We start from the raw sequence: 21448 nt of genomic DNA, 5'->3' as shown, positions 1-21448 counted from the left end.
TAAAGTCTCTGGAATCTCCAAAATAGCCATAACACTACCCAATATGATACTGGGTTATTTTTACCGCCAACCAACACTTGACATATAGAAAACACTATAGCTCCCTCATAGTTCAGTGGACTAAATATAACGCAATCAATTGTATATTTATGGCCTATAGGAAAATAAAACATTAAAAACATATATATGTGTGTATATATTTCTTTATTAGCACAGAAACAAAGTGCTGTCACCAAAATCAATCAAGTCAAAATTCTGAGGATAAAATTATGACAATCATTTTAAAGGCTTATCTTTATTATCCTAAATTCTTAATCTATTCTTAAATAACGAATGATAAATAAACAATGTACAAATGAAAAATTTTCTGTAGTTCTCTGAAGCATTTCACAAGTAGCTTCTGGCTGGCATGGAAAAATTTTCAAATAAGTGCTGAATATCTCTCTGAGGCCCCTATTATTAACTCAATAGCCATAGTATAAATCAATATTATAATATGCTATGTAAAAAGTGAAGCAGTGCATCATACAAGATAGTTCTGGGCTTGGAGTGAGGAAGACTTGTTCAGATTCCACCTTTAATACTCACTAGCTCTATGACTCTAGAAAAATCACTTATATGCCTAAGGCAACTCCTTTGGACTTATCTACTAAGTCACAGATGGATTTCAAAATGTATTAATGGATGGAATTTCTACAACAAAAGTTCCCTAAACTGTCCAAATCATTGATCTTACAAAGCCATTTTTCTTGTTTATATTATATATTATATAGCATTTATTAGCAGCTTAGGACACATTATAAAATAAATAGAATCACTAATTTGTAGAAGAAAAAAGACAATTTGAATTTTATTAACTTAATTTCATAAGACTTTTTTATATTTATACAATCTTAAAAAATAGGTTTTCCAAGTATGCTTGCTTGATTTCTAGCCCTGTCTTTGAACCAAGAGGTTATATTTTAGTTTCTTCATCTGTCAAATAAAGGTGTTGGAATAGATAGTAGTTAGGATTCTTTCCAAATCTGTAGTTCTATGATTCTATAGAATCCCAGCTTTGTATACTGCTAATCCATTCTGTGAAGGGAAGATATTACAATTGCCTTCTCATAGCAAACTATATTTTTTCCTTTCCATTTTCACTATTGAGACTATATATGAGTAAAGAGAATATGAAACATTTTAATGAAACTTTTTGTAGATTTAAATAGACTAGTTTACTACCCACATTCAAACAGAGCAGTTAATAAGCATGACAGAAAAAAACCTAAAGAAGAAGAGCTGAAAACGGGAATCAAACATTTGTTCTGATCAAAACAAAACCAAAATTTTATTCATGCATATTTTACAAACTGATGTTTTTTTTTAAATCATTATCTCAGTGCTTGTTTAAAAGTGAAGTTACTCATAAAAACTTTCTCAGAATTCATTTTGGGATATCATAGAATGGGATAATGATAATGTATAAAACTATTAAAATACTTGCAGAAAAAGATTTTTTTATATAAAAGGATAAATATCCCTAAGCATTAATAACTTATTTAAAGCCAAGGTTATTAAATTGGGGTCTGTGAACTTGTGTTTTTTTTAAAAAGATACTTCTAATAACTCTATTTTAGTAATTTTTTCCTCTAATCTCCTATGTTTATTCCTTCATTTGAAAACATTCCAAAATATGGTTCATGGACTTTATTAAACTGTCAAAGGGAAAAAAAAAGTTAAAAACTTCTTACTCTTTGAAAAGGAAAATAATAATGTTTCTTAAATAAACTAAGTCTTTTATCCTGCTTTCCTATGGCATTATTTTGAGGTATTTTTCCTCTTTAAAATATTTGTGGGTATAACTGGCATGTGATAGTATCTCTTCATTCTGAATAGTAGAAAAAATAAGCTCATAGACCAATGCTCAGATATTTTGTAAATGAATTTATTTTTTAAATAATTTCTTATAAATAATTTTTGCTTTACTTATGCCTTTAAAAATATAATATTCATTTCTGAAAATATCCCCCCCTCATTCCCTATGTAGTTAGTCATTTATTCCCTATAAAAAGGTTGAAAAAGAAAATGAAAATAGCTCCAGAGAAAGAAGGGAGACACATTTTCTTCACTTTTGTCTAGGGAGAAATTTGGTCTGTATACACGGAGCTCAGTTTTGTTTAACTTTTCTTTTCCTTCACATAATAGCCACTGTATTTCATTTTTCTGGTCCTGCTTACGTCACACTCAAACAATTTATGCAACTCTTCTTGTGCTTTTCTGAATTCTTCATAGGCATTATTTCACATGGTGTAGTAATATGGCTTTATATTCATATATGATAATTTCTTTGACCTTACTCCTTCTGAATTATTTAATTTAGAATAATGTACCCATAAAATAGAAGATGTAAGATTTATTCAGTAAAATTATATGGGAAAATTCCACATTATTATAGTGGGATAGAGAGCAAACATAGTGTCAATTACGGATAAAATATTGAGGTAATTTCCAAAGCATTTTCTCTTCAAAACAGCTTTGAAATAAAGAATAAAAACTGAATAGTAGTGAAAGGCCAAGAAAACAATTGTGGGAAAGTTGACTTAAAAATTACTGATGAGATTATTTTTTTATTAAAGAACAATGTGGATAATTATAAGCTTCTTACCAATTTTAATTCAGTATTCTCATTTTATACATAAAGATATTGAGATTGGGGGGTAGAGGTGGTTGAACAAAAGAGAAAACATACTGCTATTTTAACTATCATAAGAATCACTCAAGAACAGAACAAATAAGTGATGTAAAGGGGAAAAGAATTGTATTATTATCCAAAAGCTTGGATTTAAGTCTCTTCCTATAGGGATGACCCTATATATACTGCCCAATCTCTATAAGTTAACTTCTGCCCATAAAATGGAAAACAGAAGACTTTACTATCTATAACCTGATAGCATTTTTGTAAGGAGAGTAGTTTGCCAACCTTACTGGATTATATAAATTATTAGTAATATTTATAATATTGATAGAAGACAGAAAGAGGTTTAAAACACTGCAGATAGCAGAACTAAAAGGAAACTTAAGGCATCTAATCAGACCCTTCAGTTTTACAGATGAGGAACAACTCAGATAGAGAAAGGTACGTGAGTAAATTTCTATACACATATATTTTTTATATATATATATATGTATATGTGTCTATATAGATACACAAATATGCTTATATTGCTGAATATGTAGTTTTAAAAAAGGAACAAAATCAATCTCTCTGAAAATTTTATATCATCAGTATATAACTTTAAAAAATCTCTGACAAAATAGAATGGATAAATAAAAACAGAACATGACTTGTTTAATTTTCAAGCAGAATTATTTCTTCCTTTTCTGACAGGGGACATGGTACTAACTTAAATTTCTGGGCTACCTTTCCTTAAGGGTTGTTCTTCAAACCTGCCCTTCCATATATTTAATTCTATAGATATTAGCTGAGTTACCTGATCTTTGCCTACATGTCTATACTAGACATGAGTTTAGAGAGAGAAGGAATTTCAGGATACCTCTCAACCGAATCCCTTAATTTATGAGGACACTGAAGCTCAGTGGGTGAGGGGACATTCTTAAGGTCAAATGACTAAAGCCAAGATTAGCACCCAAGTCTTCTCTTAGTACAGTCTCTTCTAGTATTTCATGGTGTCATATGTGCAAAATACTCATGACAAAACAAGGCAAGAGTTGCCTTAGCTGGTGGGCAACAATCGGGATTATTTCCTCACTTATTTTACTCAAAGTCATGAGAAGGGAGGAGGAGAGGGACAGGACCTATTTCTAAATACGATTCTGCCATGAATATAGTGGATATTTAATTGTTGAGATGAACTATAATTTTGTAGGAGGGTTCAGCACATAGTTAGATCATTATCAGTCAGAGAACTTGAACACAGGTGCTGCTGCTGCGGGCTGTAAAATGAGCAAAATGAAGAAGGATTTTAAGATCCTTAGCTCTGCTTTGGACCACCCTCTCTCTGTCTTAATATCAGCTTTGGGAAAAATGAAAGTTAAATTAATACACACCCTAACAAAAAGCCAGGATGAACTGTATACCTAGGGACTTGCTGAATTTGGAAAATGTCAGAAGCCTGATTAGCCCCATAATGGACACTTACAATCCTAATATTTGAACCCCATGCAGATCATATCAAATGTATAAAGTCATATGAAAAAGTCTAGGTCATAATCTGAGATTATTATAACACTGGCTAGACTGCTGGATATCTTCTGGTTGTTGAACTGCTGGGTGTGTAATGTGAACTACGGACCTGATATTAATGATGAAAAGTAGGCAGCATCTCTGAGCCAGTATTGTATTTGGCACAGTTATAAAATTGGAATACAAATACATAACTATAAAACTTTACTTGTGGGGGAGGCTTGGTGGGGGAATGGAGAATTTAGCAGGAAGCTAGACTTCCTAATTATGTGCACAAAACAAAAGAGAACTTTTAGTTCAAATTGGTGTAATCTCAGTTGGTGGTCCTTCTAACTAAAATGCATTGATACTTCAAGATAAAATTCATACTTCTCTTATGCTATGTGACTATTCATCACCCAAATGTACTCAAAAGCTCAAGATTCTTGTAAAACATCAAGTGAATATTATATGACTACTTTAATAACAACATCACTGAGAAACCAAGTCCTCAAGGGGAAAAGAACATAATGTTTCTACTAGGAAAGCCACATACTGAAATGTATCATGTCATACAAACATGTCATTAGAAGTAAAAGTAGCAAGATAGATTAATTCAAGAATCAGATAGATATATTCCCAAGTAATCTTTAGCACATGTTGAATTAAATCTATCTTGGTAGTCTGTTCCTTCAACATGGCTTAGTTTGAGGCTTTTTAATACATGAGTAACATCATCCATAGGAAAGAGCTTCAACATTAGCCTAATCAAACAATACTTGTTAATACAGTTACTATATAGTTATATATATATAAAGTATTGTTATATATGTGTATATATATATACATATATATATTTTTTTTAAACACAACTTCTTGTATTGGCTCCTAGGTGGAAGAGTGGAAGGGTGGGCAATGGGGGTCGAATGACTTGCCCAGGGTCACACAACTGGGAAGTGTCTGAGGCCAAATTTGAACCTAGGACCTCCCATCTCTAGGCCTGACTCTCAGTCCACTGAGCTACCCAGCTGCCCCCTACAGTTACTATATTTATTAAATACACGGTTCTCATTTTTTCACCCTAGGCACAAGAAAGCTGGAAGTCCCAAATGATAGTGGGCTTTATCCCATGGATTCACATGGATGAAGAAAATGTCTCTTTCAGTGATACATTGGTGGGGATGAGCTTTTATATTCTTGGGGAGAGCTTCATTCTGCTTTATTAGGGATCATTCGTGGTAGGAGAAGCAGGTATGGTAGGGACTCTGTTCTTTTAATCCTAATTCTGCATATCTAATATATACTTCACATTATTTCTTCCACCTAGTTACCCTGGTACTAACCCAAAGAGGAAAATTCAACAATATATTTGTATTTTCAATGCCTAGAACAGTACTTTGTTCAAAGTAGGAATTTAACAATGTCTGTTAAATTGTAAAACTGGACTCTACTTCCCTTTTTGATAACAGTTTATTTTCAGTACTGCCAGAACAATGTGCTAGACCCAAATTAAACCCAGCCTTGGAAGGGCCTGTACAAAAATATGACAACAGTTCTTATAGGTAAAAGATAATTGACTGATTCACTTCAATTCTTCAATGACTTCAAAATTTCACTTATATGGGTTCTTCCTCTAATGGTACAGGTCATTGCCCATCCATGTCATTTTATTCTGTGTGACCCTGTCTATATCCTTAAATAAATATAGTAGAGGGTATTCCCAAAAGATCTTCAAATTATTAAGTTTATGTTGTAAAAATCTACTCTGATGTTTGGCTATGCTACTGAATTCACTTTGGGTTCCTAAAGACTATGTCAGTAGATAGCAATTGTTTTGCCATGTTGGAGAGGTTCCATTTAAGATCTTATTGAGAGAAGAGTGCTTGATGCTTTAGGACAAGCCTAAGTAAGAAAAGAGAAGTTCTTAACTAGAGGTGGGTAACTTGGTGATGAACGCAACCTATGGCTTTCCTCTTATTCTAGTTCAATTTTAACTCAGAATTGGAATGGACACTTTCTTCAATCCATGCGCTTTATTCCAGTTTATATATAGATTCTGTCCAGTTTAAGTTTAAATTTAGTTTTTAAAAAATAAATGTGATTTTGTCACTGGCAAATGACTTTGTAACAGAGTCACAATATTGATGCTGGCTTGAGGTGGTTGCCTCTGACTTCTTCAGATGAAAAAAAGATTCATTATAAATTTCTACTGAAGACACATGGATTGTTATATCATAAGTCAATGAATCAACAGTATAATAAGAGTAACACTCTCTTAAAAAAGTCATGGTTGAAAATTTAGAAATAAAATAAAACAAAGTAAATGCCTTCCTTTTGAAGAAATAATAAAAAACCTGCCCAACCTAAAACCTTGTACTCTACTTCATCTCTTAAAACTGGATTAAAGAATAATCTAACTTTTACTTCTATAATTACCCATAATTAAAGGAATTCCAGAGAGGTTAAATTGTTAAGGGTTCATAATACAATTCTCATGTTACATTTATTAAATCTTACATCTTTGAATAAGACTGGGGGGGAGGTCTGCTTCCTCCTCCATAAACAGAGTAGGTTGGAATGGATTATTTCAATGTTTCCAGCTCTAATATTCTCTGATTACATGATTTTAAGTTTTGTTCTAGCAAGTAACTTATGGGTAAATAATTGAGTCTATAAGTAATAATGAGATAAATACCACAAAAGAAAAAAGGTTCTCAGTATATGTGAGAGAAAGTAATATAGTCTTCTTTCAAACTGCAAAGTAGTCTACTGGATAGCATCTCCATTGTGAAAATACTGACTTGTATCTTACCAAGAAAATGTGAAAAATATGATGCCCATGTGTTAATGCTTGAACTCCATTCTTACTGCATTAGTACTGCTTACAGTCATTTTATACAGAATCATGTGTGTAATCTAAAACATGTGTTAGGTTATGTGTTCCCTATTTACCAATTATTTAATTAGCTCTGTTTGTTCTTTGAGATAGAGGCAAAGTAATATTTCTTTATTTCCTGCATTTAAGTATGAGTGAATATATGCCAAATATTTTAGAAACTCCACAGATGTATTTTATTAATCTATACTGTTTGTTAGGAAAGTATCAGTAACATCAGAAGAGAAGGCTTCTCATCTTGTTATAAAAACTTACTGCCATTATTGAAGTCCAACATACTCTGTGAAAATCAAATCAAATTCTGAAATAATTATTATATAAGAGAACCAAAGTCTCTTGGTTGCTAAGGTTTAAAAACACATTTGAAATATTTCCTCAAGAAATATTTAACAGATCAAAGATATATTTTATTAAGAGATACAACCATTAGGGACTCTGTTCCCATCTGTACGAGTCCTGGTAACCTGAGCAAATTAGTTATTATGTCCTGATGGTTTCTTTTCCAGAAAGATGAATTACTGCAGCAAATTCCCTCACTAAAGGATGATGAAACCTTATCACTCATTTATTAATGAGAAGTTCTGTATTCTGTCATAAGTACAAATTATTTTAGATTGGTGCCATTCTACAACTACTTTATATGGAATTAAATAATGCTGATTCTCTCCCTTCCATTAACTCAAGGCTTCCCTTCTTATCTTTTGCACTTGAGGCAGTGTCTTAGTGTCTACGAACAATAGGGGCATCTTTTGGCACTTGTGATTTCACTACAGTGCCCATTTCTGATAATAAAGTCTTATCTTATCATCTATAAGATAATTACTAGCATAAAGCTAACTCAACAAAATAATCGCTTTTTTCCCTCTGAGATTAATAGCTAATCTGACTAAAAGTCATTCAACAATGATTATTTTATGGCACTCGCATTACTAGCTATTCCCAAACCTTGTACTCTTTTCTCCTATTAGAAATAAAGAGGTTTGTGAATTAACCTATGCATATTTATTCCATTTACTGTAAATATGTGAGTCTTCCCTTGGTTTACTTCTCCATCAACTATAACTGCTTCTTCTCTTCTGAACCTCCACACTCTATTTATTAAAATGAAAAAATACTAAAATCAAAAATAGACAGGAAACCTCAGCCAACAAATCTAAGTAAATGAATGACCATGTATTCTGCTTTGGATCTAAAACTCATGACTAGAGTGATGGGGCTTTCCATCAGCCAAACCACATGTATAGTGTAATACTGCTTTCATTTTCTCCTCTGCAACTACTTCTTTTTTCTTGCTTTTAAATTTTGCAGACCTCATGGATAACTAACAAAATCTTACTTACCATGGATTCACCATAAACTTTGTCCTTAGTTTCCCAAATTTAGAAGTTCAAATATAAAGATTTGCAATAATGTAATTTTCTAAATCTCTGCTTATCAAAGCTCATGAAATTTCAGTAGAGAAGTGATCAAGAGTACAAAGCAACATGTCAGTTTGATATAAATTAGCTTTATGACATTATTATTCCTTTTTTAAAATTTTAAAAATCCCTTGATGGCTCTGCTTGCTCTTTCTATGTGAGAGCATTATTTTATTCATATCTCCTTTCTTAAAATCAAGAGCAAAAGAAAAGCTAAACATTGAAAAGCAATATAAATAGAAAGGTCAGTTACCACTAAGCCAATAGAAACCTCTAGGGTTGCATCTTTAATCCTATGAATACTTACTTATTTGGATTAAGCTAACATTTTTAGTATGTTAGCTATTGTATTATTAAAGAGGGACTAAAAAAAGGAAACTTGTAGATTGTCTAAGCTTTCAGATGGCTGCAAGTAAACTTTACTGTAAGTGAAAAAAATAGCTTTAATTTCTAAAGTTCTTTCTTTTGGCCACATGTATTAACATGGAGACCTCTCAGTGACTTACCCATTATACTGTCTGTTCCATTAGCAGGTGGTGTGCAGGAAGAGGCGCTGTAATGGTTTGTACCACTACGATGGAAAGTAGACATCGGAGGAAGACTAGAATTGATGTCTGCTGAGGAGTGAGAAGGATAACTCTGTAGTAAGAAGCAGAAAATATGAAGTTAAACCCCACATCAAGTTTTGTATTTCTGCCTTGCTTAACTAAGAACTACTTGTTTTGCACCAATTTTTACCTTTAGGTTACATAAATAATAAGTACAATTATTAGCTACACTAAATTTCTTAGACTTTCCACTTTATAAGCTGAATAAATTTTTAAAAAAATTATGTGTGACCCTCAGAAAGATGTCATATGTGGCTGGTTTGAATTTTCATCAAACAAGACTGTAATTATCACATATCTAAGCATTATAAAGTGAACATTGCACCAAAAATTATCTCCATCTGTATAGTTGAAAAATGTTGAAATGAATACCAAGAATTTTGATGTTAGTCTGATTTAGATTTCAATTAAAGATCATCTCTATTGGAATTTTATAGCTTTTAAAGTGGTCATTTGTAAAAGATTTCACCACATATCAAATTTCTGAAAATCAAATTAATATCTACTTGTTTTACATGACCTCCCAATACCATCTATTCCTGTTTTCCTTATATCAAGTGGTAAAGGGTAATTAATAATTTTAAATCTTCCTGCTGACTGATTGAATCACTTTTTTCCTAACTCACAAAATAGAAACTGGAAAAAACCCCAAGATTAATTTCTTCTGAAAGGACATGTTTAAGAACCATAAACCAACATCCAAATTTGATTAAGGTTGAACAAAATTTAACTGAGAATGACTCATTTTGTTTTTGGTATTTTCTTGGCATGACTTCTCTACTAGCTGCTAACTACATAGTGGACTTTGAAATAAGAAGATTATCTTTAAGAATCATTTAGTTCATAGCCCAATTTGTTTTGAGTAAAATTGTTATGACAGTATTCTACATACGTCATTTTTTCCCAGAGCAAAGGGGGCTGATCATCTAAAACATACACTTTCTTTGATTATACATGCACTATTTATAATGATAAGAATAGCATTACTTTATTATACAATTACTGGGGGCCTTTTTTAACTGTAAGTTTTAGGAATACTATATTAAGTTGCATGGGAAGTAGTTATCAAAGCTTAAATTCCATTCATTTGTTCATTAGTCTTTATTACCTTAATATATTCATTATTCAAGATATAATTCAGTTCCTCCCCTCCTTTACATTTTCTCTTATTCTTCCAACCCCCTCCCCAAGATCCCTCCCTTTCTTGAATTTCTAGGTACTGATACTTGCAAAGAATCACTTAGCACTTAACTAAGTACTGCCTTTCATAACTCTTTTAAGTTGTTTCATGTGTGTATCATCTCCCCAGATAATATATAAGGCAGAGAATATCTTATACTTTTTTGAATCTTCCTTTCACTTGGGATAGGATTGAGAAAGCAAAACAAAGCAATTTCTCTTTCCCTTCTATTTTCCAAAACAAAAACAAGAACAAAAATTAGAAAATAAACCCTTCTGGTTCATTCACTGACAGATAGCATTTCATAAATAAATACTGATATGCAGAGTATCTGAGACTAAGCACTTTTTTGGCCAGTGGCCTTAGGTTTCAATGCTTTTACCAATATCAATGATTTTACCAGTGTCAAAGTGACTTTTGACAAATTATCTTTGCATAAGCAGAAACACCTCAGATTAGCATGAAGAGGCACCTGAATCACTAATCCTACCTAATTTTGCTCACTATTATAGTAAGAACTGGCAATTAGGTGACATGGTGGATAGAGTGCCAGAGTTGGAGTCAGGAAGACATCTTTCTGAGTTCAAATCTGGTCTCAGACATTTTCTGGGTGACCTTGGGCAAGTCATGTAAATTTTTGCCTCAGTTTCCTTATCTATAAAATGAGCTGGAGAAGAAAATGGCAAACTACTCCAGTATCTTGGCCAAGAAAACCTCAAATGGGGTTACAAAGAGAAAGATACAATGGAAATTACTGAGCAACAAAATAACACCACCTAAAATAATGCTGCTTTTTAATGAGACATTCGTAACATGATATGTGGTTCAGAGTAAGAAAGGATAATGGAATGGTAAGCAGAGAAAGCCTTTGGAAAAGAATCCCATACCTTAAAGAAAAATAACTTCTCAAATATTTGTAGACCACCTATCAAACTTCAACTCTACAGGAGTTAGAAGCTTTTGAAAAGTTTATGATATGAGTGATGAAGCACATTCATTGAAGTCATATACTTTGTGCAGGCAAGGGAAGAAGAGGTTTGGATTTTAAACTAGAGGTGAATGAATGTTCAAATGCTGATATTTATGAGCTGTATCAACCTTGGGAAAAACCTAATTTAAAAAAAAAACCCAAATAATTACAATTTCAAATCATAGTAATTTCATCTTCCTTTTAAAACTATATTTCCTGGGGGCAGCTGGGTAGGTCAGTGGATTGAGAGTCAGGCCTAGAGACGGGAGGTCGTAGGTTCAAATCCAGCCTCAGCCACTTCCCAGCTGTGTGACCCTGGGCAAGTCACTTGACCCCCATTGCCCACCCTTACCACTTTTCCACCTAGAAGCCAATACACAGAAGTTAAGGGTTTAAAAAAAACAACTATATTTCCTTTTAAAGAATAAATCTCAAGGAGACAATATGACATTAGGGAATTCATTATAGAACAAAAATCAGAAATAATTATAAGATTATGTCCTGGAGTTCAACAACCTAAAATACTATACAAGCTATATGTAGAATTTTCTATCATGAGGACTGATGTTCAGAGTGATAATTCTCTGTCAATAAAATATCAGCATAAAAGAGTCAATCACATTTTATCCAATATGTACACTAAGGTACAAAATTAGATTCTGACAATTTAACAAGAGGTGATGGTAAAAATATTTAACCAGAATAATAAAACTCTCGAGTGTTCTAGTTAATTAGAATTTTAGTTAGGTAAAATAAAGACTGGCAGAAGGCTCAGTCAGTCAGTTAACAAACATTTATTAAGTCCTTATTATGTTCCAGTTTTAGATGTTGCTATCACCAAGGATACAGGGGAATATGTGTTATAAATATGGAAGTCATGTGACATTGAGGTGAGAAGAACCAATGGAAGAAATAGGAAAAAGAACATAACATTGAAATGTTTCTTGCTTTAATGAAATGCTATTAAACAATTTGTTTTCATAACATTTTTCTTAAATTAAAAAAAGTATGTAGCATATGTGATTTCTTTATTGGGGATTATTGTGTATGTGTTTTTAGTTTTACAAATAGAATCTCCTATGTGATCTTTTTTTCTCCCTTCAAAAAAAAATGGAGGCTGAGTCACATTTAGATAAGAATGAATATATGGCTCATAGAGAATCAACCTCATGCACTCTTTGAGGGATTATAGCTGTTGATGGTACACAAACAGGTCTTGAAATTGAAAAAGGAGAAAGATGAAGAGGAATGACATAAAAAAACCAACAGACCTAAGGCTGACAGGTTAATTTATGTATTTCAAAGACCAGGACACAATATGTAAGTGGAAAACATGAGAAGAAAGCATGCAAAGATATGCAGAGACTTAGATTTATCATGGGATAATAAGAGTGCAACAATACAAGATTCCTTGAGACTTTTTATAAATTCATTCAAATAGTTAGGAAATGTGTAGACTATGGCAAAATATAGTAAAAACTAATGTTAAGTTAACAGGGCTGGAGGAATATTTGTTCTCTATAGTTTTTTTTGTGAGAAATATACATATATTTTTATATTATATATATAATAAATAAATATATAATATATTCAGATTTTAAATACTTGTCAAAATTATTCTGAGTGAAACTAATAATTTTTTTTTCTCTTAATGTACTTAAGGCAAGGGTTCTTAATCATCTTTTGAATTCGGTTCTCCCTAGGCCATCTGATGAAACCTATCTATGGAGCCTCTCGTAGAATGTTTTTAAATGCACAAAACAATATACACAGGATTATAAGTGAAACCAATTACATAAAAATAAAATAAATTAATTTTTGAGGTGACTGACCCCATTCTGTGGGTAATGACTGACTACAGGGACTCCTAAAGGACAAGCCTACTAGAAAAGTTAGAGCTTCTTCTGTAACATTTATCTAAAGGAGAAAAGGGCAGCTAGGTGATATAGTGGACAGGATGCCAGGTTTGGAATGAGGAAGTCTCGTCTCATCTTCATGAGTTCAAACCCAGTCTCAGACATGTGATTGTGGGCAAATCACTTAACCCTGTTTGCCTTAGTTTCCTCATCTGTAAAATGAAAAGAGAAGAAAATGGCAAACCACTCCCAGTAACTTTGCCAAGAAAATCCCAAATGGTGTCACAGAGAGTCAGATTCTATTGAAACCACTCAATAACAAACAAAGAAAAAAAGGTAAGTTTTAGCAACAGCAACCAGGTGAATCCTGCCATCAGCTGAACTGAGGTTCATTTTTTCCATGTGTGATGGGAGTCTCTTCATCTCTCAATGACATGGAAAGTGAATGGTTTTGGTGGGAATATTTTTGGTCATCATCAGGTAAATAACACTGACGCAGACATTATAACAGCTGCCTGCATCCAGACAGCAAGAAAACAAGGGTTGAGAGTTTTAGTTAAAAAAGAGAGAATGGAACATGGAGCTCACTTTAACTTAGGATTCTAGGCTCATTGGGCTGAAATGGACCTTGATTGGTCAATTTCACATTCCATTGTCTAAAGATCATGACTAAATTATTACAAACAGATGTGATTCTCTCCTATTTTTAAAAACCTCCAGGATAGTAGGCTCAACAGTCTTTAACAGTAAACCCATTCTAAAGTTTAGCCATATAGAAAAATAAATTAGATCTAAGTTCTGAATTACTTTGTAAATGTGTGAATTATAATAGTAGTAATCTGTGAGATTCTTTTGGTTTGTATCTTTTGGAAGGTGGAATTATAAAGGAAGTAATCTAGCATGCATGAGAAAAAAGAAAACTAAGATCTTAAAGTTATTGCTGAAGTAATAGTTTTCTTGTTTATGGTTTTAGAAAGTGTACATCTGTTGTAGTATATTACAATAAAATATTTGGGAACTGAGAGGCAACATTGAATAGCGTTCGAGAGCTGGTCACAACGTCAGAAAGACTTGGGCTCAAATCTTGCTTCTAGCAAATACTGGTTTTCATTTAATTCTTCAGGGTCCAGGAAATCAACTGCAAAGCAGATATGGATTTCTATTGGTAAATCAAGTTCCCAAACACCATTTACCAACAAAATCACAGAATTTCTGTGTGTGTGTGTGTGTGTGTGTGTGTGTGTGTGTGTGTGTGTGTGTGTGTGTATTTAAGATAGTAATCATGCTGTTCAAGAGCTTTACCACTGGAAATGAAGACCTAGCACTTAGATACAATTACCAAAATAACAGGCAAAATCTTCTCCTTTGGCCTGATTTTCCCAGACAACTATAGAAAAAGCTTCACTTTTGTACCTTGTAAGCTTGGCCGAAGGCTACAAGCTAAATAAATGTACGGAACTACCATCATTTCCAAATGAAAGGACATTGATTTCCCACAGCATACTCAAATTACTGTCAATCAGTTTCACAGATTCTTAAAAGTATATTCAATGAGAGATTCTGGATGGTTAAATCACTGAAATTACATTGATTACTGAATGTAATAATTTGATGTTATTCAAGTTAGTGGAGAAAACTACATCAGAATGCAGAGAAATAGTTCTTGCTTCTTTACATTTTTATACTATAATTACTGAAATTTGTTAATTTGAGGAATCCAGAAATGACATTCTATATTGTGAACTGTGTATATGCCACTAAACACTAATAGTATTTTATAGGGGTTTATTTAAGGTTAACTTTCTAAGTGGTAAAATTATTTTGCCTCGACATTTCTTAAAAGAGAATAGTGGCTTTAGTTTGAACTCATACTTTTCACCTGCAACTGATGGCATTTTCAAACTAACCCGATCCTTTTGTAAGCAGTAGTGACAAACTTGGTTAGTTAAGGAGCATAAAATTAACCTACTCTAACTTTCTGTGTCCTGAAGTCGGAGAGGAAGAGAAAAGAAAGAAAAAAAAGGAAAAAGAAAGAATAATAGAATCAAAAAAGCAAAAAATTTTTAAAAAGACTAAATAACCCAATCAGGCAAGGGCAGTGTCAAAACTTTTTAATTCAAATGTCTATAGTGAATAAGGAAGAGTAAGTTTCCGTTACAATTACAATGAAAGCTTTTGTTAACCAATATGTCCAGTGAATAAGAAAAAGTAGTTATAGAAAAAGAGTAAAACTGTTGATAAAAACTCCAGTTAATTAAAAACAAATTCACCTAGATCCAGCCCAGAGAGTGTCTCTCTTACACTTCTCTGGCACCCTCCTTTAGGTGAGGTGAAGTAAGATATCCTGGCAAGAGGTTAGAAAATAAAACATTTGCTGTTTATTGTAAAGGTACTTAAGTCAGATGTTTCTATCAAAATATGATAGATATCATACTCATTTTACACATGTAAATTAGAGATCAAAATTAGTACTGGAAAAGATAAATCATCATCTAGAAACTTGTTCTTTTCGGTTGCTAAGATATCCTATTCCTCTTGTAGAGTCTCAGTTATTAAAAGTGATGATTTGTATTGAGAGATTTAAGAAATCTCATAAAAATCCAACTTACTGGGTGTTCTTGGTAGCAAAATGCAGATAACATGCCTTTGGCTATATCTGCAGTAACTTAAAGGAATTGGAAGGAGGAATCAAAGAAAAGAAGCAAGTAATGGTTTCTGCTGAAAAACTGAAAAAAAAAAAACCCATAAAGTCTAAGGAGTAAAGGGAAGCATGGAGGGAAAAGGAAGACAACAAAAAAGTAACACTGATGGAGAATTGGTAAAATCCTGTTGTAACTACATGCATTTAAAATTTTATTTGTAGAACTGCAGGTCCTTAACTCACATTGTGAGGAAATAGGACAACTGGTGGATAGACCACATTTTCCCTTTGGAAACATCAGGGAAATGTTAGGAAGGTCTGCAGTAGATTGGATGAGCCTATCTGCGAATTTTAATTAGAAAATCTTAATGCTTAAGTATTTTTAAAAATCAACTTTGCAAGTATACAACAGAGGAAGTACAAAAAGACAACAGTTGTTCTCAAAGAGAGATGAGGGTTTTAGTAGATAGCAAGTTTCTATTTTTTTAATTTAATTTATTTATTTTTGATAACTTTTTTCCATCTTTTATAGTCATGCAAAACACAGTTGTTCCATATTGGTCACTGTTGTAAGAGTAAAGTCATACATAATCAAAACCCCAAAATAAAACCAAAAAATACACTGATGTGAAAGACTCCAATAGTTTTCTCTGAAAGTGGATAGCATTCCTCATTATAAGTTTTTCAGGACTGTCCCAGATCATTGCATTGATTGCAAGTTTCAAAACATCAGAAATGAGATGTGGAACCCAAAAAAACTAATGTTATCTTGGACTGAATTAAGAGCTGCAGAGTTTCTAAGAATAGGGAGGTGATAGACTTCCTGTTCTCAACTCTTATCAGAACTAATGTGGAGTGATGGAACTTAAGAAAGAAAATGATAAACTCTTGATTGTACATAGGAGGAAAACTAAGCAAAGGGTCTTGAGTCCACATCATAGTTGAAGAAATACAACACAAGGAACATATTTTACTTGGAGAAGAGAAGACTCGGGGCCAGGGAAGAATAATTAGATTTGCTCTCTTTGCCCTAAAAAGGCATAATCAGTACAAAGAGATAAAGGTAGGATTGATGTGATGAAAAACTTTGCCCAAATTAGTTATGTAAAGGTGGAATGGTCTGCCTCAAGAGGTGGTGGGTTCCTCTTTTATAGAAGGTTGTCAAGCAGAGACTGGATGACTACTTGTTGAACATGTTATAATAGGTATTACCTACATATACTGGGTTGCACTGTATGGCAGTGAAGGTCCCTTTCAACTCTTAAATTATGTGATTTTGTAATTTATGGGAGGCCTTGGATAAGAGTAGCATATGAAAGGTAGGCATGGCTGGGTTGTGACCAACATCAATGGAGGAATACCCATATCTAATAAGATCACAGATTCATGGGGGTATTGGATTTATGAGTTTGAGAGTGTTAATAAGAATTTAAAATTATATTAGTAGGAAAATTTATATTGTGCCCACTCTTTTGTGAATGCAAACCTAGCTCCCATATCTATCAGCATATTTTCCTCTAACAAAAAGACTGAATTGCTATGAATAGATTTGGGGTTCTTGAAGATGGAAAGAAGCCAGATCAGAAAATAGTCTAATGGTGACAAAAGGTACAAATATAGGTAGTGATCAGGCTGGAGAAGAGGAAAGAAAGTCCATCATTCTTCATCATTTATGATAACATTAAAATCATATTTCCAACCTGTTCTTACTATGACTTCATTAGCAAAAGGACCCCCTTTCATAATGATACTAGTGATTCAGGATACATAAAGATAACATGGAATAAACATAACAGATTATGAGAAGAAAAGAGACATACATATTCAGGAAAAAGAGAAGATAGTGATAAAGAGAAACATGAAACTAGAAAAATGACTAGGAAAATCATAGCTTCATAGATCTGGAAAGGATCTAAAGAAATGATTTCTTCTAGTGCAGTCTCCAGTCTAAAATATCTAGGGCTGATGCTTAGATCTCGTTTTTTTTTCAAGAACTCTAGAGATGAAGATAACCCCCTAGCCTTTATGCCTATGTTTGTAAAACAAGAGGGTAAGATAATCAGTCAATTGGCTTTCTTATCTCCATTACAACAAAAAGCAGCCTTACCAAACGTTCATGTGGATGCAAGCTGCAGTAGCTGCTAGACTGTGGAATATGAGAAGAATTGCCCAACATTCCTCCGTAGCCAGGCTGATTCATCCCACTGGAGGAGCTCCAAGGGTCACTGCTGTGATGGCCATCTGCAAAGGACAAAGAAAATTGTGGCTTCCCTGAAGGGTTTGAAACTGGCTTATAGAATAGTGTTTGTCTCATAAACTTAAAAATAACTGTTCCAATGTACTTCATTTATCCTTATGCTGGTTAGTTGATTACACTAGAAAACATAGCATAAAAAAATATGGTATTATATTACCTAGCAGCTAAAAATGTGAACAATAAATGACAGGTCCTTAGTTAAAAATCAAGTTGAAGAGGGAGAAATGGAAACCGATTTCATATTGAATTATGTCAAGTTAGCAGGATATCTGATGTTAAATAAAAGTCGCTTGGCAACTCCCTTACCCTTTTTTTTCTAAGATAACTGCTGCTATATTTTGGGGTGAATATTTTTAGCTAAAATAAAATACTTGATATGTTACATACTTGGCAATTTTACAAATTTTAAAAGTAAACAAATGGTTATTTGACTTAAGAGGTTGGATTTCAGATCTATAATATACAAAGTATATGAAAAAAACTTGGAATTACTGTGTGGTATAATAGGAAAGGGCAAAAATCTCTAGAGTACATATGCTTCTCTGTGGGTTTTGGGGTTTTTGTACATAGACATAAGATATTAGCTTTCAGCAGAAGCAGCTTAAGACATGCATATCTTAAAGACATTCTTTATAATATTTTAAGAGGAATGGGTTTTTTAAAAAAAAACTATGAGGTGGCAAAAAGGTTCAAAATTACATGGAGTATTTTTGTCAGGTCAAATTGTGATCTTGGTATTAATTCAAAACTTATTCCTGGGACTTTCTCATTTCATACTAATTAGGGAAATTATACTATAATTTGGATATAAAAAATCTCCCTTGCTACTACGGTCTATGGTTTCTGGTATTGGTTTCTGTGGTCTTTTTTACACTTAGGGTGGGTGGCGGAGGAAAGAAGTGGTATCGGAGAGGCAAACTTATATTACTACTGAATATGCTGCTGGCATTGATTCCTTAACAACTGGACTATTTCCACAGTAAACCTGCAGAGAATTTTTCCAAATAGGCTTTAATCGTTGGCAGTACTTCCAATTCTTCTACAAGGCAAGCTGAATGGGGCACTATACATCCCATCAAGGGCTTTTCACTGAAGTACTAATTCTAGACATTGAAATTTTGAAAACTGGAATGTTTTCAAGTAGTTTGGAAGAATAATCTATGTTTTTTTAAAATAAGTACTGTGCAGATAAAACTTCTTTCATGGCTTTGAAATTTTAAGAAATTTAGTTGGAAGAATGAAAGTGAAGATTAAAATTAGAGCATGTGATAATGCAACCACAATGTGCTTCAACCTAACTTTCAGAATATCTACACTTTTATTAGGTACTCAATTCAGCAATGCCCAAGATTTGGCACTCAACCATTAGGGTTATGGGAGCTAATATTTTTACAGGAAAAGAGAGCCCCACTTCTCTTTATCTGTCATCATAGTATTAAGGGAAAATATGATTAAAACAGTCCATACTTCATATAATAAGGAAGAGGCCCCGAGATTAGAGAAGTGTAGACATCCCTATCTTAATTTAAAAGTCCAAAGCTAAATTATTTTAATGAATGGTTGATGGGTATGACAAATGACTATATAAGACACAATGAAGAGCAAGAGCTTCCATGTACATTCAGAAATAAGATGCACTACGTAGCAATTAAAATCTATTTAGGGTTTGTTATCATAGAAAATTCTGCTCAATGCAGACTCATAAAAATACATATTTTACATATGTATTGCTTTTCATAGTGAGTTACTATTTTTCATATTCCTGTGATCTTGCTTTTTTTAAAAATGGGAAAATATTTCTGTATTCTGGGCAAATAAATCATGTATATGAAATGAGAAATATTAACCTTTTAGAATAAAATCATTGTCATATTTAGTTCTGTAAAGATACAATATATGTTCCTACACTTTGCCTCATCTCTATTGCATAATCTTTTCCTTTGTCTTGGATGACACAAACAGGTCACTCCACTGAAAGCAGAAGGGAGAAAACCTTTTTGTCACTGACTAAGGTACATGTAAGTCTGGTTAATGTATAAATCCCTCTCTGGGAATTAACTATTTTCCCTACCTTAGGTAGCAAAATTTCTTTCTGATCTTTGACAGAGGAAATAGGGGATCTGATGGAATATGGTTGTTATGTGTGGCAGAGTGCTAACTCTGAGGAGGTGAAGAAACCAACTGAGGCAACTCACCTTTGCCATTAGGGCAGAAAAGCTGCCATTAAAAGGCAGAAACTCTGTTTGTCTTCAGTATCTCACTTTAAATGCCAGCAGGAATCAACAGGAATAATCTGGACTAATCTCTAGTGGGCATCATCACAATTCCTCCACTGGATATATAATGGAGGTGAAGTCGGGCTCCTGGAAGTTATACTAGAGATCCAACGAGTTTGGGAAAGTTGGAAAGCCTAGTCCCCCAACAGATTATGTACATGCCACTAAGGGGCTAACCTAAATAAGTTTAGAAAGTTATCACCAAAATACTGGCCACCAAAAGATGATTTTTTTTGCTTTGTTTTTGCTCTTTTTATCACTGTGACTCATGAAGAGAGCAGAAGGCTCCCATTAATTGCAGGGGGAACCCATCTTACAAAATCATGGGTCCCTAAAGTATCAAAATAATATCAAAAAGTACCCAAACTGAAAAGGACAAAACTTCAAATGGTGTGGGAAGAAGTTAAAAGTGAGAGTAACTACTAATCTTAATTTTGAATCTGTCTGCTCTTATGTGGAGAAAGTGATACTGCATTATCAAAGTGATCATTTCACTGCTGCCTTCTTTACAGCTTGAAAGATAACACCATAGCATCTCTTCTTCCTACAATCTGGCTCTTCTTTCTGCCAAAAGAAGGGAAAATGAGGTAGAAAACCCCATCAAGTCTTGCCAGGGTAAGGTCAGACAAAACTAAGAAAAAAAAGTTATGTGTGGCAAGAAATTAGGGCTGACTAATAAGATTTGTATAATCTAAAACAAGTTCTGAAGCTATTATGCAATACTTCATTAATTCCCAAACTGATTTTCATAATAGTAAGAAAGTTCTGATCTTGTTATTGCTGTTATACTTCTTGCATGGAAAGCACTGCCTTTTCCCATTTTTGCAACAAATGCATAGAGTAGAAATCCAGCAAGAGTTCACTCAAACCTTTAACATGAATTTGCTAAATGGATTTTCCCTGAAAAGTAGCTTCTTACCTTGCATGAAGAAGGAGCTAGGAAAAGTGCTGGCTGCTGGTTTTGAAGATGGATAACCTGGTGAGTCCCTATTGTAGTCGGCAGTGCTTGCTGACGGGGCATAAACCTAGAGAACAAGAACTAATTTAGTTTGTTTCCTGTGATGACTTAAGTACTACAAGGTATGTTATTGTGTAAGAATCAAGAAGTGGGAATGAAAGACTCCATTTCTACCTTGTTTAGTTTTAAACCAGCTCACAACACAAAGCAATACTTCCTTTGG

The 21448-nt window shown here is 33.3% G+C and overlaps 1 protein-coding gene across 5 annotated transcripts in view; it reads right to left on the bottom strand.

Annotated features, from left to right (window-relative positions):
• TCF4 (transcription factor 4) overlaps positions 1 to 21448 on the bottom strand; it is a 435815-nt gene that overhangs the window by 44134 nt on the left and 370233 nt on the right. For 4 of the 5 annotated variants that reach the window (XM_044664648.1, XM_044664656.1, XM_044664666.1 and 1 more), the window contains 3 exons: positions 21187 to 21292; positions 17842 to 17975; positions 8986 to 9118 (listed from right to left, as the gene is read on the bottom strand). In XM_044664648.1, the coding sequence (XP_044520583.1) occupies positions 8986 to 9118; positions 17842 to 17975; positions 21187 to 21292 (373 nt within the window). Of the gene's footprint in view, positions 1 to 8981; positions 9119 to 17841; positions 17976 to 21186; positions 21293 to 21448 lie in introns of all 5 variants that reach the window. The other variant, XM_044664684.1, reaches the window with a different exon arrangement.

Source organism: Gracilinanus agilis, chromosome 1 (genome assembly GCF_016433145.1).
Source record: "Gracilinanus agilis isolate LMUSP501 chromosome 1, AgileGrace, whole genome shotgun sequence".
Classification (NCBI taxonomy): domain Eukaryota; kingdom Metazoa; phylum Chordata; class Mammalia; order Didelphimorphia; family Didelphidae; genus Gracilinanus; species Gracilinanus agilis.
The sequence above is the reverse complement of the archived record's forward strand: the minus strand, read 5'-3'. Positions and strand labels throughout refer to the sequence as shown.